At 43.8% G+C, this 15755-nt stretch overlaps 1 protein-coding gene across 8 annotated transcripts in view; it reads right to left on the minus strand.

The window, feature by feature from the left end:
• Window positions 1–15755, minus strand: part of MICAL2 (microtubule associated monooxygenase, calponin and LIM domain containing 2) — a 222473-nt gene that overhangs the window by 19850 nt on the left and 186868 nt on the right. For 7 of the 8 annotated variants that reach the window (XM_072794051.1, XM_072794050.1, XM_072794049.1 and 4 more), the window contains 3 exons: window positions 12620–12735; window positions 8120–8212; window positions 5325–5418 (listed from right to left, as the gene is read on the minus strand). In XM_072794051.1, coding sequence (XP_072650152.1) covers window positions 5325–5418; window positions 8120–8212; window positions 12620–12735 — 303 coding nt within the window. Of the gene's footprint in view, window positions 1–5324; window positions 5419–6529; window positions 6557–8119; window positions 8213–12619; window positions 12736–15755 lie in introns of those variants that run through there. The other variant, XM_072794048.1, reaches the window with a different exon arrangement.

A 15755-nucleotide genomic window follows, 5' to 3' on the forward strand; every position in this document is an offset into this window, starting at 1 on the left:
AGGCTTACCTCACTTACTTAAGAGCCAAGCAATATTTTTAAAAGTATACTTGTTGTAGTGGATAGGCTCTTATAGTATCTAGTCCATCATTCTGCTGCTCCCTGCTTCTTGGGAACTGCATTCTGTATTTCTCGCTGAGTTGGTCATTTGGTAATCTAGTTTCAAATATTTTTCTGGGTAAAAATCATTAGGACCATATTTTCTAAATCTGAAGGTTGCAAAAATTAACCTAATAGGTCATAACAAACACTAAAAATGAGACAGAATGGAAAGTACTAGTCTTTTACATGTATCAAAATTCAGTATTATCTCTTGATGAATTTTATTCAATTATGTATTTATATGTACTAACTTGTAACATAAAATGCATGTCTTGCTGCTGTCATGGTGTTTTTTTGTGTAAAGCTATGCCCTAGGGCACATAACTCTGAGACCTCGATGTCCCTAGAATCCATGGAGTGGAGAGAACTCAAGGCTTCTTTAGGATGACAATCCCAGGCTCACTCTCACTGGGCCCATCTTTGTTGTTAGGCCACTGACTTTCTATAGGGTGGCCACTGAGGCTGGAGTCAGAGGTGAACACATAATCAACGGATGATTACTATTTGTTGTATAATGCAATCTGCAGTAGACCCTATGCATTCCTGGATATCTTATGCTGAGTGTGCCAAACTGCAAGGCCTAACCATCCTCCAACCCCAAGTCATTCCTGCAATCAGCCAAGTAGACGATTCCGAGAAGTAGGTCAGGATGCCACAGTGTGACTACTGTATAACTACTTGCTTCTGGGGAGAGGGCTGGCTTGTTCAGTGCTTGTTGTAAAGGCTGCCAAGTACCTTGCCCTGAGCTCCTGTGCTGTGGCACAATCTTCTGTGTGCACAGCTGCCATCTGGGCCTACTGGGTCACACTGAAGTGCTTGGGTACAGGGCAACTTGTACCATGCTATGTTCCTGCTGTTTGCTGGACTCTACGTAAAAAAACTCCTGTCCTCTGATGCCCTGAATTTCACTGTTTACTTTTAGTTCATAGAATTGTGGCAAACTCATCCAAATCCCTAGCTTGCTTAGCCATCAACTTTGCAATCTTGTTATTCCTGGCCATTATCTATGAATGGCATTGGGATTCAAACTCACAAGTGTCTGATTCCAGTATCTGTGTTCTTTTCAGGATACCTCATTGTTACATTATCAAGGGAAATATTATTTCTTTTGTTTGTCAGCAGCCAAAAAGATAAAAACCACAGAGTGTAAGCCAAACTACTTCCCTCTTCCTGGCTAGGGTTTCATTGTGGTTTCTCTCATGATAACATGTGCTCCTGCTGCCACCTACTGGAAGCCTGGCACATCCTGCTATTTCTTTGTAAACTCCATCTTTGCAAAGGAGGAACCATCTGGCTCTCAAAAAACCTTACAAACAAACAAACAAACAAACAAACAAACAAACAAACTCAATGAAGACAACCAGCTGGTAAACCTTACCCCAAAGTTGGTAAAGCTATAAGGGAAAAGTAATTCCCGTATGCCGCCCCTAGGGACAAATCTTTTCTCCTTCCAAGGTGCTCTCAGTTTCTATCAGATTTCACCTGCCTCCAGCTGTTGAAGGAAAGCACAGATTGTGTTATCCACACCATCTAAATTTGAATGGCGGTCTCTTGCAAAATTGGGGAATTCCATGGCTCTAGCACTTAACACTGACCACCACATTGATAACAAAGCAGTAGGTAACAGTGTCTTGACCAAGAGGCGTCTAAGTGGCTGGCAAAGCTTGGCTTATCTCTTCATAGAGAGGTGGGGCCCAGGGTAATCAGACCCCTGCACACCCTGGTCCTTTACTCTGGGCAGTTGGAACTACCAGAGGAATCCATTCCCTTTTTCTAAGGACATCCATCCATAACACTTCTGCCCACCTCCCAACACACACCCTAAAGGACATCGTGACTTGTAATCTAGGGTGGGTTGTTAGATTTTTGTTTTTCTTTGTTTCCCTTTCCTTGACAAAATGGAGAACAACTCTTCCTGGGGGTAGGGGAGCTTATTTCTGACTGTTGGAAAGAAAGAAGAAATTGTTGTCACGACAATTAGGAGCTCATCAAAGCTTCATTTTGCTCATCAGCCATCATTGCCCTCCATCCTGCACCCCCGCATGTTCCTCTAATTCAATGCCCGCCTAATGAATAACTCCTAGGAACAAAAGAGCCTTTCAGGCTGGCGCATGTAATTATTAGAGGAGCCTTGCATAACTGTCACAGACTACTCATGTTTTCAGGCCTGTCTCTAAATTTGGTTATTCACAACCTTTATAGCTCAATATTATTGCCTAACTGTGATCATTTTCTAATTATCCTAATAATACCTATTAAATAATTCCCATTAAATCACTTGAACCAGAGCAGCACAGGCCAGCTCAAATACAACTTAACCTAATAAGCATCGGTCATTCATTAAGCACCAGGGCCATCTTTTAAAGGGGCTGAATAGAATATTAAACTGCAAGGGAATATTATTATTGCACAAATGTTATTACAAGTTGGAGTGTATTAATTTCGATGCCTGGTTTGCACATCTTCCATTTGGTCTCCTTTGGGGCCCATTCTCCTTGACTCTTCCAGGCTCCAGCCTCATGTTGAGCTGCATCTGTCACCCACGCAAGGACAACCAAGGCGAGGGAAAGGCCCATAGACTGAACAGGGGAATTGAATTACTAAGGATGTGAAGGGAATGAAGGGAATCCATCTTCTGGCTGGATCGACACACCTTTGAAAACACAAGCTGGCTTTCTTTAGCTGATCCTTCAAAATAGCCTTTCTTTATACTTGGGGGAGAAGGAGATTTTCAGAAGCTTTAAAAATATGGTTTCTAGAATTTAAATGTCAAGCAGTGAAGACTAGCGAGTCAATTCTTTCACAGTGTATGTGTGTGGATATTTAATAATACTTTGTAAGAACGATATCAGGTGGCATTGGTGCGACGCCTGCTAGGCAGTAGACACTCTGGTAGACACTTTGCCCACCAACGCCCTTAATTCTAAAACGACCTGGTAATGTGAGGATCATTAGCTCCATTTTTCATATAAGGAATCTGCAGGCTGAGAGGTTAAGTGATTCTCCTGGGGTCACACAGCCTAAATGCAATGGAGCAGAATTTGAACACGGGGCTCTCTGATACCTGTTATTTGACTTTCCACACCACAACACCTTCCCTCCCCAGGAAACTGAAACAGGCCCTAGCTTTGTTGGCATGTTGATCCTTTTCATTCTTAAGGCTCTCACTGAAATCTGTGGCTTCCCAGAGCCCAGTGCAGAGCCTTCTGGCTGGGGAATATGGCTGTACATCCAACAGGAGCGGCTCACTGTACCGAGAGTTCCGGCAATGGCTGTAGGGACAGGCCAGGACTCTCACTCCAAGCAGGAAACAGTTATTATTTTGCAATGAGGTCTATTCCTGATAGGTGGATCTGGGTTATCTTTGCAAGGAAATGCACGATGTACTTTAGTAAGAAAAGGAACAAACACTTACTGTCTATCCCATGCCAGGTACTATGCTAGGGCTTCCACACAAATTGTTTTGGCCAACGCTCACCACAAGTCCCAGAAACAGGTATGAGGAGCCCTCCCACTTTACAAACCAGAACCGAGGCTCAGAGGGATAAAGTCAGACTCCAACATTTCCCTGAGACTCCGAAACAGGGTAACCACGCAGCTGGTGAAGCTTGCACCCCAGCGCCCCTCCCTGGGTCGAGGCCTTGCAAGGCTCTGGAAACACCCCTCAAGACTTTGTCTGCGTGACTTTGCACAGGCTTCCGGCCTCACAAATCTAGGTCTGCCCCTGCTGGTGTCATCACTCTCAGAACTGAACTCTTAAGGGAATCGAAATCCTAACCTTCCTCTATGTTGGCGAACAAATAGCATACTGTTTATGCAACTGCACGCAGAGATAGGTTTTCAGTGTCTGGTTTTTCACAGGTTATATCCAAAATGCAGAAGGCTAGAGACATCACATCCGAAAACCTAAAGAGACAATACCACCCCTCATCCGCTAACTCTAAGGGGCCTTCCAATTCACCAGGCGTAAACTAGTGCTGAAGCAGCTTCCAAAAAATGTGGGTTTCTTTAGGCCAGCCCTCACCTTGAATCCTTTGCTGGCTCCTTGTTCACTGAGGCATTTCACATTTTTTTTTTTCACATTTAGCCTTTGCAGGTGCCATTCCCTCTTCCAGAACAATCTCCTCACTTCCTAAGTAAATAGGTGAACTCCTACTCCTTCTGTGGTTCCCATTATAATGGGTTGCCCCTTCCAGGTGCTTAGCCTGAGCCCCTTCTCCCAAGATCAGTGAGGAACCTCATGACTATGCTCCCGTGCCCCCCTTCCCAAATGCTTTTTCCTATCATAGCACTTATCCTCCTGCGGTGCGGCTTATTTACTTACAGGTCTGCATCCTTCAATGGACCATGAACCCCTCAAAGGCAGAAACTGTGCCATACTCATCACTATAGACTCACCCTCTGCATGATTCCCACGTGGCAGGTCTTCACCAGAGGACTCCTGTTTGGATCTAAGAGTCTGAAGCTATTTATTCGTGGGACACTTACCATTTTTTTTTGCTAGGCAGGCAATATGCTAATTTATTTTCTTTATATATATATTTTATATATAATTTCTCATTTAATTTTTATGTCAATTCTTTGTTTTTAAGATTTTACTAGTTTAGACATGAGAGACACACAGAGAGAGGCAGAGATATAGGCAGAGGGAGAAGCAGGCTCCCCTCAGGGATCCTGATGCGGGACTCGATCCTGGACTCCGGGATCATGCCTTGAGCTGAAGGCAGATGCTCAACCACTGAGCCACCCAGGCATCCTTCTTTATATCAGTTCTAAAGGAAACCACAAATACTCCCATTTTAGAGGAGAAAACAAAAATTCATAGAAGTTTAGAACATGACCGGCCAGAGATACACAACTAGGAAAGGGAGAAACAAGGGCGTTGAGTCCCTCCCTGGGCTTTGACTCACTACCAACATTGCCTAAGCACCCAAACTGTTCTCCTGAGTTTCCCATAACCCTGGGCTTGTAAAGAACATCCACACTTGCAGAAGTGAGACTGGGCAGGCCAGAAAACCAGTGAGAAGGCCCACAGGCTGACCAGTTCCTTAGGATTTTCACCCTGGACCATCGGTTTGATTTGGGAAATGTGAAGCAGCTGTGGACCTGGTGCCCCAGGTCCCGCTATCAGTTCCACACGGTGACAACAGGGTTAGATGGGTACTATTTTTGGACCACAGACGGGGGCCCACACCCACTTCTCCAATCTGCGGGGCTGCCTACCTGTTTCCCCTCTCAGCGCCTTTTCCAGCCTCACGCCTTGGATCTCGGAGGCCCTCTGCTGCTCCTCCACCTCCTCCAGTTGCCTCTGGATGGCCTGCAATGCCAGGATTGTGTGTCACACGGGGGCTCTCGAGGTGCCGAGTCACAGGAGGGGGTCGATGAAGAAGAAGGAGCCCCTGTCCCTTATGGTGTCCCTCCTTGGGTAAGGACCTCTGAATTCCCAGATAACTAGACCTTGATGTTTCCCTCCTTCAGTGTGAAAACATAAAGCAAAGAGTCTGTATGGAAGCTCAATCTGCCCCCGAATAGACATGAAGAGTCCTCTATGACCAGACGTGCCCTTGGGCAGAGGATGCCGGGCTCCAGAGGTGGTTCTCATGGCTCCCAGACTCCTCTGAGCCTTGGCCTCCAACTGGTCATAGCATCCACAGAGCAGCAGCTACTACTCAAACTAGGATGAGGTTCTAGGGGCAAACAGAGCACAGTCGTGGTCCACTTTCCCAAGAAGAGCCAGCAACTACCTCCTGAGAAGTTGGTCTGGAGCCGGAGACCCGGGGCCAACTCCTGGGGCTTGCTGTGCCTTGCTCCATGTGTCCAGCTCCCATCTTCAGCCATATAGCTTGGAACTTTTCTTTCAGTGGACCACAGGGCTAACACCCAGGGGCCTCTTAGTGTGGAAGTGCACAGTGGCTGTTCCTAGCAGATTATTAAGACAAGACCCAAGATGTTGATCCCATTAAGGGACCACCTCACACCCTCCCTAGACTTACCATCAGCACCTGTTAACATTTGGGGTCATGACTGGGCTTGCTTTTATGTACTTAGTTTCTCTACTGGCTATTTCTCTCTTGCCTGTACCAGGAAGGAAGATTAGGGGAAAGCCTTTCCCATGTACACTTTCTGTTCCCCATTAATTTCCTCTGCTTTTAAACAGCATGCTGCCAGAAGGCACATCTCTGGGCAGAACAGACTTTGCACCTGGCCAAACAGGTACAGCTGGCAGCTGTCTGGGCAGGTAGAATGTGCATGTCCTCCCTCCCTCACCAACCTGCACCTCTCACCCCCTCTCCTTCTTAACTCCACATCTTCCTGGTCTCCCCTGGATTCAGAGTACAATCACTGAAGTACCTCCTACCCTGTGAAGAGACGTGAACAGGGGTCGGGCCTGAGCAGCCGCCTGGCTCTTCTCATCCCAGCTAAGAGTGTTAATGTCCCAGCCTTTAATGCAAAATCTGAAATGGACGGGAAATCTATGTAACACTGTTGTAATTTCATGCCCTCTGTCTCTCTTCTAAAGACAATTTTGTTTTTATTAATCCATCTCTTGATGGCATGATGTAGAATAACTAATGGAATTTAAATGACTTTATGACTGTCATGCATTGATGGCTATATGGTTGCTACAGACTGAATTGTTTCCACTCCCCCAAATTCATATATTGAAGCCCTAACCCCCAATGTAGCTGTATTTAGAGATAGGGCCTTTAAGGAAGTAGTTAAGGTTAAGTGAGATCATAAGGGTGGGCCCCTAATGCTGTAGGACTGGTGACCTGATGGGCAGAGGAAGTGACACAAGAGACATCTCTCTCTTTCTCTCTGCCTGGGCACAGAGAGAAGGCAGTGTCTACAGGTCAGGAAGAGAGGCGGCACCAGAAACCAATTCTGAAGGCACTTTGATCTTAGGTTTCCAGCCTCCAGAACTATGAGAAATGAATTCCTGTTGTTTAAGTCACATATTGTGCGCTATGTTGTTATGGCCGCTGAACAGGCTATACAGTGATCGTTCCTTCAAACCAAGGATGAAAATCTTGAAGACTTAAGGCTGCTGTGAGTGCTAATAGATGAGGCCACCAAAGGCTATCATGGTTCTCACCACCACCTGTGATCTGGAGGGAGACCATAAGGAGGAGGATGGCCAGTCTGTCAATCCATATCACCAAGACTTATCTCATTCTCACAAGGAAACCTGTTTCAGAAGTTGAGAGGGGACAGAGGGACTTTGTGGGTATTTTCCCCGTCTGCTAGGTGAAAGTGGTGGCTCCCTTGTCACTGTGAAGAGTAAAGGAGTTCAGGTGAAGCGGCTTCCTTCCTCAGGAGGACTACATGGCCAGAAAAAGGAAGTAACCACAGAAAGGAACAGAAGGGAACACTGCGTGAATATGAATGGTCATTCTAAGTCCTTCTGTCCTAAAATGCTGCTATTCTTCAAGGTTACATCTGGGGTCCTCAGGGAGGTGGAGAATGCCTTGACTTTCTGCATCCTTTGTCTGCCTGTGACAGACGTGGACAGACCAATTCAAGCAGAAATGTTTAGCACTAACAATCAAGACCGGGAGTCTATACTGAAATGCTAGCTGCTTATGTTTTTGACTAACCTTGGAATAGAAACAGCTCCTAATAGATTGTCTGTTCAGCAGGGGCACTGTCAGGACGTCAGGAGAAAGTTGTATCCTCACAGAGGATAAGACTAAGGCCACTGCCATGTGGCAGTCAGGGCTTAGGATGGTTCCCAGGGCCATGTGTTGGCTGTCATTCCAGGCTCACTTGCAGGACACATGTTTGCAGATGGAAAGGCAGTTGGGAGTGGGCCAGCTCAACATCTAGGCTCTTCAGGCCCCATGGTCCCACCAGGGATTGAGTTAGAGCCTTTAGAATGAATCTGGTCATTCAGAGAAGAGAGACTGACCTTCCCCCAGCCTGTCTCCCCTAACACAATACAGACTTCCAAGGGCTTTCCAACCCAATTCCCAGGTCCCAGATGCCAGGCTCACTCACTCAAGTCAAGTTTTTCTGACCTGAGCTTTATGAAGTCTTTTCAATTCTTCTTGCTTAACCAATTGTTTTGTTGCTTTCTCCAGTTTCCTTCTTCTTCTAAGGGTCTTCCTCTCCTACAAAAACCAAGAGAAGAAAAATTGTATCTGAGAAAAATGAGGTTAAAATCTGTAAAATAATGACACAGGCTTCTGCTTTCTCCAACCAAACCACTGTGTAGCTTCTAGAACAATGATGTCCAATAGAACTTCCGGCAATGATGGAAATGTCCTATATCTGTGCTAAAATATGTAAGCCACTAGCCACATGTGGCTATTGGACATTTGAAATGAGGCTAGCATGAATAAGAAATTGAAATTTCATTTTAATAAACTCAAATATAAATTTAAATAGCCACATGTGGCTGGTAGGTGCTGGATTGGGAAACAGGTGTGTGTGTTTGGGGTTGGGAGTGGTATATATGTAGGTGTAAAAGTGGGAGTGGCTTTATAGAGAATTGATTTGGTTCAGTTGAGGAAAAGAATAACACAAAAACTATATTCTACATAGATGCTACCATAGCTCTAAGGATGAGCCTGGGTGGGAAACACACACACTTACACATAAACACACACCATGAAAACAATATCTTTAAACAATCCTCAGGTGGGTCTACATTGCCTAATTAAACCTGAGAATAGAGGAATGTGTCTAAATAATTCAGATACAAGTGTTTCTGGGCTTGAGGTAGGCAAAAGATTGCTTCCCTTCCCTACTTCACTTTGCTTGCGCAAATATGTCATCATTGTCACTGGGTTTTGTGTATGCCTGGGCTTGTAAAATCCAGAACACTCAAAATGGATGCATTGAAAATAGATGTAGATCTTGATGGTATCACTTCCAGGTTTTAAACACCAGAGAAAGGAAAAGTAACAGTGTGGCCACATCCACATATTGGAAAGCAGAGGAGACACTTCTGGTTGGAGAGACAGCAGAGAATACTGGTAGAGCACTGGGCCCCGGAGCCATGCAGAATTGGCATCAAATCCCAGCCAAGCTGTGTGTTTCAGCATGCCACACAACTTTCTGAACTTCAAAGTGATGAAAATGATTTAATGCTACCTTATGGAGACTGTGATAAGAATTAATTGAGAGAATGTGGATTATGCCCTTCATAGAATACTTGAAAAAAAAATACGGGATAAATACATAAATACTATGATTTTTATTATTAGTGGCATGATTATCAGATTATCATATTATAAATTAGCATGATCATAATAGAATAAAATCAGGTATTTTTCATATATGTGTGCATGTGTATATAATTGTATATAATATACACATATATCTACATCCTATGTATACAAGCAAATGTTCAAATTGGGCTAGTTTTACTGTGAGTTTGTCTTCTTGCTGCGTACTCATTCACTTTCTACATATTAGGATTAAGATTAGAACATGCTGAAGAATTCTTTTTAATGCTGGCAGAAACACATATGGAATTAAAACATTGTTACAGCTAGTCTGGTGCCTGGGCATTCAGTATCTGTGGTTGAACTGGATGTTTGGTCATTAAAGGGAGTATAAATCCACAAGGGAAGGATGGATTAATAGGCCAATCCTATTGGTACTGCCAGAGGAATCCAGGCCCATGACAGAGGTCAGAGGTTATGCCTGAAAAGTGTGTGCATGTCCAGGAACTCGTGGATCCTGGTCATTGAGTCACCCATTCCATGGCTATGGATGGAGAGACCATCATGCTCCTCAGGAAAGCAGCCAGCTTTGAGACTTCAGAGTATCTACGGGTCATCAGTGAAAACATTTATCTTAATGATGAAATTTCATTTTTCTAGAATGCTCCTTAGGATCTAGAATCTTAAAGATTTATTTCATCCTTGGAAGGAAATTTTAGCTTTCTGATCTCAAACTTATTCCATATCATATCATCTCTATTTTTATGAGATAACCTCCAGATTTACTGTCAGCCATTCTGAACAGAGGGTCTGGGCCATTTGGTGGGGGAGGGAGGGTAGGAAGCTCACCATTAAATAGGCGGGACCTTTCTGGAAAGGTTAGGTCAGGAGGGCATGGTGGAGATCACTGGTAGTTGGTGCCCAGAGACTTTCTAATTCAATCTATAGACTCACAAGTATCTCTTGGGCTTCCATTATATTAATTTATCTAATAAGCCCCAGCACATCCTGAATGCTGTATGGCAGATATTACACTGATTACTTCACATGTATTCCTCACATTACACTTAGAGTACAGATAAGTCAATCAAACCTTGGAGTTACATAACTTGGCCAAGATGGCACAATTAGTAATCGGTAGAGCCAGGAGTTAAGCCCAAGTAGCCTGAATCCAGCATCCACGTTTTCAGCTGGTCTACACAGCCTTTCCTAGACCCAATACTGTGAAGGCATGTCAAAAACCCCTGCCTTGTAGGAATGTCAAGTTTTCCCCTTAAATTAAGACCATTTAATATCATTTCAAGGGGGGGATGTCTTGGCAGCATCACCCCATCTTAACACTTCCAACAGCTCAGCTGCCAAAACCCTACTGCTTTATCAACAGTTAGTGAACTAGGTAGGACCTGGAGGAGGAAAGAAAATCACTATTGCCTTTTATTAAAATATGTTGACACAGAAAAGAAGGATGATTTATTCACAAATGCTCATCTAGTCTTATGATGTCCCAGGCACAGTCCTTATATCCTCAAAAGTGGCAATGACAGCACAGAGAGGCAAGGAAAGGGGCTCCGGACAAGGAAGGAAAAGACAAAGGACAGAGAGAGGGAGAGGGCTGGCAGGACCGAGGACGAGTGCCTGCCCTGGTCTCCCAGGTCCAGGCATGGCTTTGGGAGGAGTGGTGGTGGGGAGGGCCAAAGCAAATGGAAGGGGTGGAGTGTTCACATCCTGTCTCCAGTTTCCTGCACAAAGGTTCATTTGAGCTGACCTGGGCTCTGTGCCAAAGGGCTGGGGACACACCTGTATGGAGCAGAAGAGATGAAACCAGAGGGGGGAAAACCCTTGTTGTTTCAGGGTGAGCCCGTGGGGAGTAGGAAAGAAATATCCTTTTGGTCAGCTTCCCTTCCTGTAAGAGTGGTCAGAGGCCAGGTGAAGCAGGCAAGCTTTTCCACGCTGCAAGCTTAAGTGCTGACAGGCTCTGTTCTGGGCCAGCAGGAGGACAAGGAGCTACTTGCACGGCTCGCCCTAGATCTTATGGTCTTGCTCTCTGATGCGTTTGGGCCATTCCATTTTCTTATTCTCCATGAGTGTTGGAGTGGCTGTTAGAATGGCTGATGAATGTCTGTATTCTAATGAATACACACTTAACTCAAGGTCACTTAAAGGGAAGAGGGGACAGCAAAGAAACCCCAGGAATCAACATCACACACCAAATTTATTTGTGCTGAATACTGAACCAATCAGAGATGCCCATAGTTAGAAACGAGAAACCCATACACATTCTCTTTCATTTGCAATCCTTCCCTCCTCGCTCCTTCCCTCGCTCCCTTCCCCCTCCTCTTTTTCTGTCTCTGTCTCTGTCTCTGTCTCACTCTCTCTCTCTCATGCCATGTCCCAGGCCCCTCCTGCCTTGCTCTAAGCTGGGCCGTGGGGAGCTGGAACCCCTGAGTGATTTGAGATGACGCCAAAGTTCCTAATGCCAGACATGGAAAAGTTGAGTCTAAGTAAATAAATTTGGTTCTCTCCCTTTCTCCTCAGATCCTCACTGCTCCAAAAAATAAACACTGTTAGCACAGTGAACTGCTTCTCTGTTCTCCTGGGAAGTATTTTAGGTCCAACCATTCATCCCTCGGTCCCAGTGAAAATGTCCTAGCCCCGGTGGATAGAGAAAACAACAGTGAGATTTGGTCGTGGGATATGTCTTCACGTATATGACACACACACACACACACACACACATTTAAAGACATATGATGGTGTTTGCATTTTTAAATCTACGGGTATGGGAATTGTTTAAAGTGTTTTCCAGAAATACGTTCATGAACCAAAGAGAACAGCCATCTCCCTAGCCAGCACGCAGCTAGTCCCTCCTTCCACAGCAGGGACCCTTGGAGTATCCGTGTCTAGATGCAACTGCATGGTTCATTTCATATTTCTGATTAGAATAAACATAACATTTTCCATGCAATCTGCCTCTAGTGCTTCTTAAATGAAGCTGTGTTTCCCTCAGGGAAATATGCATCTGCTTGTTGTAATTTTTTCGATGGTTTGCTTGTTGGACCACGTATTAAACCCACTTTAAGAGCTGCAGTCACCAAATGATTTTAAGTAAATATGTCTGTTTTTTTTTTTTCTGCCAATTGGAGTCTCTAAGAAAGGCGAGCTTCTAAAAGTTAAAAAAAAAAGATAATTCTTAGGGTGTTCCAGGTAAAAAGCGGTTGCTGTCAGATGAAATGAAACGTGATCCTCCTAACGAAACCACTGCAGCTGGAGTCCACATTGGGTCTGAAATCCGGATGGTAAATGGCCCCCACAAGCCAAGGCCCTCTTTGGTTTGCCAAGTGTAGTTACCTTTGACCGCAAGGAAGGTTGGGGATGAAAATCTTCATCTGCAGAGGAGATGCTGGTGTTAGAGGTAGAAGAGGTGGCCCCTGTCACCTGCATTTGGATGGGGATGTGTTGGGGACCTGAAATGGGAACAGAAGAACTTACTGAATCCCCAGCTTCTTTTCCTGCCTCGTGACCCCAAACTGCTTCTCCCTCCTCCCTTCTTACCGTCATTCCCTTCCTCCCTGCCCTTCCCTCACTGCACCTGCCGTGAGTCGGAAGAGGCAGTACCTAAGGGCAACTGAAAATTTGGCCCTCCACGTTAATTACATTTCTGGGTCCCTGCCAAAAGCTTTGCAGCTCTCCTTTCATATTAAAAAAAAAAAAAGGTATTATGCAGAAATCAATTAATTCCTTAAACACCATTTATATGGTGTGTTGGTTAAAATGCATTCAGAGATGAAATCTATTATTAAAATGCTTGTCTGAAGTTAGCTGAGTTACCTAAATGCTTGTGTAAGGTTTGTTCTGCAGAGTAATTGAATGCAAAAAAGTCAGAGCCAGCTCTTAAACAAATCGCCCTTCTGTGGCTCACAGCATCTGGCACCCATTTTTACTACATGACATCTGCTCAGTGTAAAAGAGCTGGCGTCAGAATGTCTGGTCATAGAAAAAAAAATCCCAAATGTAATCAGAAGCAAAAGGACTCTAAGCCTAAGGTTTTATCACATAGTCTCATGCAACATAAATATTTCATTAATTATGGCTAAACAAATGCCACTTTTATTTTCCCAACTTGCAGATATTATCACATCATCGAAGTGATGATTCAAATGCCAGGAAAGGCAATTGAAGATAGGGAGGGCTCAACAATGCAGGGCCCATGGGAGAGCTGAAGTCCAGGAGATATGCCAACCTCTGAACAAGAGGTAGATGGTTAGAGGCAGCAAAGGGCCCATGTTCACTAGAATCTCTTTGTGATCTGGCTGGGGACCGTGTGTGCTAAAGTCTTCCAGGTGCTACAGGAGGCTTTTATTCTTCTCAGCAAGAACATCTGCCCCTGCACATCATCCTGATGCAGAGTTAATGAGTAATGTCTGGATTAATCCACTCTGGACGCTGACTATCAGAACCAGTGAGGACTCCATGATAGGAAATGTACGACTCTTTCCTCTGCCATGGCAGCTTATATCCTAACAGGAGTATGTGTTGGGCAGGAAGGGGGAAGAAGGAGCAATTCCATGTGACTCACATTCTCTCCAGCCTGCCTTTTCCTCCCCCTTATTTTCAACTATTTATCCCAGTGGGATAGGCCAAGCTTTAAAAAATAAATACAATTTTAACCTCCAGGAGCACATTTACATATACTGTTATTCAAAGCAAAATAATGCAAAACATCTATATAATAGCACAGCCTCCCTAGGGAAAGAGTTAACTGTTTTCCACTACAATGTGCCAGATGGGAAAACTCAGGTGAAGAGGTCACTACAGAGTAATGTAGTCATGGAGTGTTCACTCCTTAGTGTGTGAGCCTGAGGAACTAACATCACCTCCCTGAGTTTCTGGAGCTCATAACTTCTAGTGTGCAGCCCTCTAGTGGAAGAGTAAAGGGAACTGATGGAAAGAGCTTGACACAGTGCCTGGTTCATTGGAGGTGCCTAAATAAATCTTGTTGTCGTCATCATCAGTAGCAGGAGCAACTGCCCCATCATCATCATTGATCCAAATCAACAATACTGCAATATTCACGAAACCATCTAATTAACCTTCATCGTACAGAAGTATAGAACCTAAAGTAGAAACTTCCCAAAATAAATTTAATAGTTCCACCGAGTCTTATTTTGAAATCAAGAAGAAAATATTTCTGAATATAATGCATTTCTTAAACTTCTGGCAAATGTTACATAAATTTATATAGTTACCTCTGAATCTCTTCCCCTTTACGCTCTTCCACCACAGAGCCACTGATTCCAGAAGTTTGCTTTTCAATTGCAAAGTTAAAAAAAAATACTTGGCAGCATTGCTCCACTCTGACTATAATGGGATGACTGATTCTGGGACTGATCTACCACAAAGCACAAGAAGTCAGGACACAATATATGAAACAGCTGTTTCCAGATCTTGGACAACAGGCAGTACAGAACTGTGATAAAGGTAAGAACAGAAGCAAATGAAGCCCTACAATCACACTAACTTCTGGCCTTGAGGCACTTTTCAGGCCACAGTGCAGGTAGGAAGAAGCTAAGCAGAACATAGCAGGTTCACTGAGTTGAAAAAACAGATCAGAGTTGGAGTGAGGGTACGCAGCTGGAATGTGTCAGGGAGACTGCCGCAGAGTAGAGAGCTATACAGAAAAAACACAGAATAAGCACAGAAGTCCCCTTGAATTTATTGCTTAATAGTAAACTTTAGATGCATAGAGAGAAACTGCATGAAGTTGGACCAGTGACTGTTGGGAAATTACAGGGTAAATAATCTCTAAAGCTATTTACAGGATTGGGAAATACTCAAGTTCCACCTAGCTAGGGTAAAACTAACTTTGGGGGCATTAGAATAGAGGCCACAGAAGAGTCCTACTTTACTAATATGAATAAATTAGCCCTAAGTAAAGGTTAAAAACAACCTTGAAAGCCCCAAACAAGCTTAAAAACAATCTTGAAAGAAACAAATTCATCTTCAAGTTACACTGTCTGCCAAACATTTTTATTGCATATACAACACTCTTTAAATGAGGAAACAAAGTCTAGCCACCCTACAACAGAACAGTCACCAAATTTAGCAGCCAGGAAGCAATTACTAGATATGTAAAAGAGCAGGACAATGCGCTGATCATCAAGAGAAAAATCAGTTAATAAAAGTAGAGTCAGAGATAATGCAATCAGCAGACAAGGATTTTAAAAATGTGCTCAAGTATTTAAAAAAGACAGTATGAATAGAATGAGGATGTAAAAAAAGTATCGAAAAAGAATTAAATGGAACCTATATAAATGAAAACTACAAAATCTGAGATGAAAATTTCACTGGATCAGCTTAATAGTAGATTAAACATTACACAGGAAAATAATCTATGAAATCAAATAACCACAATAGAAATTATCCAAAATGAAATACAGAGGGAAAAAATATGGAAAAACTGAAAAGAATTTCAGTGATCTGTGGG

The sequence above is a fragment of the Canis lupus genome, chromosome 23 (genome assembly GCF_048164855.1).
Source record: "Canis lupus baileyi chromosome 23, mCanLup2.hap1, whole genome shotgun sequence".
In the NCBI taxonomy this organism is placed as follows: Eukaryota; Metazoa; Chordata; class Mammalia; order Carnivora; family Canidae; genus Canis; species Canis lupus.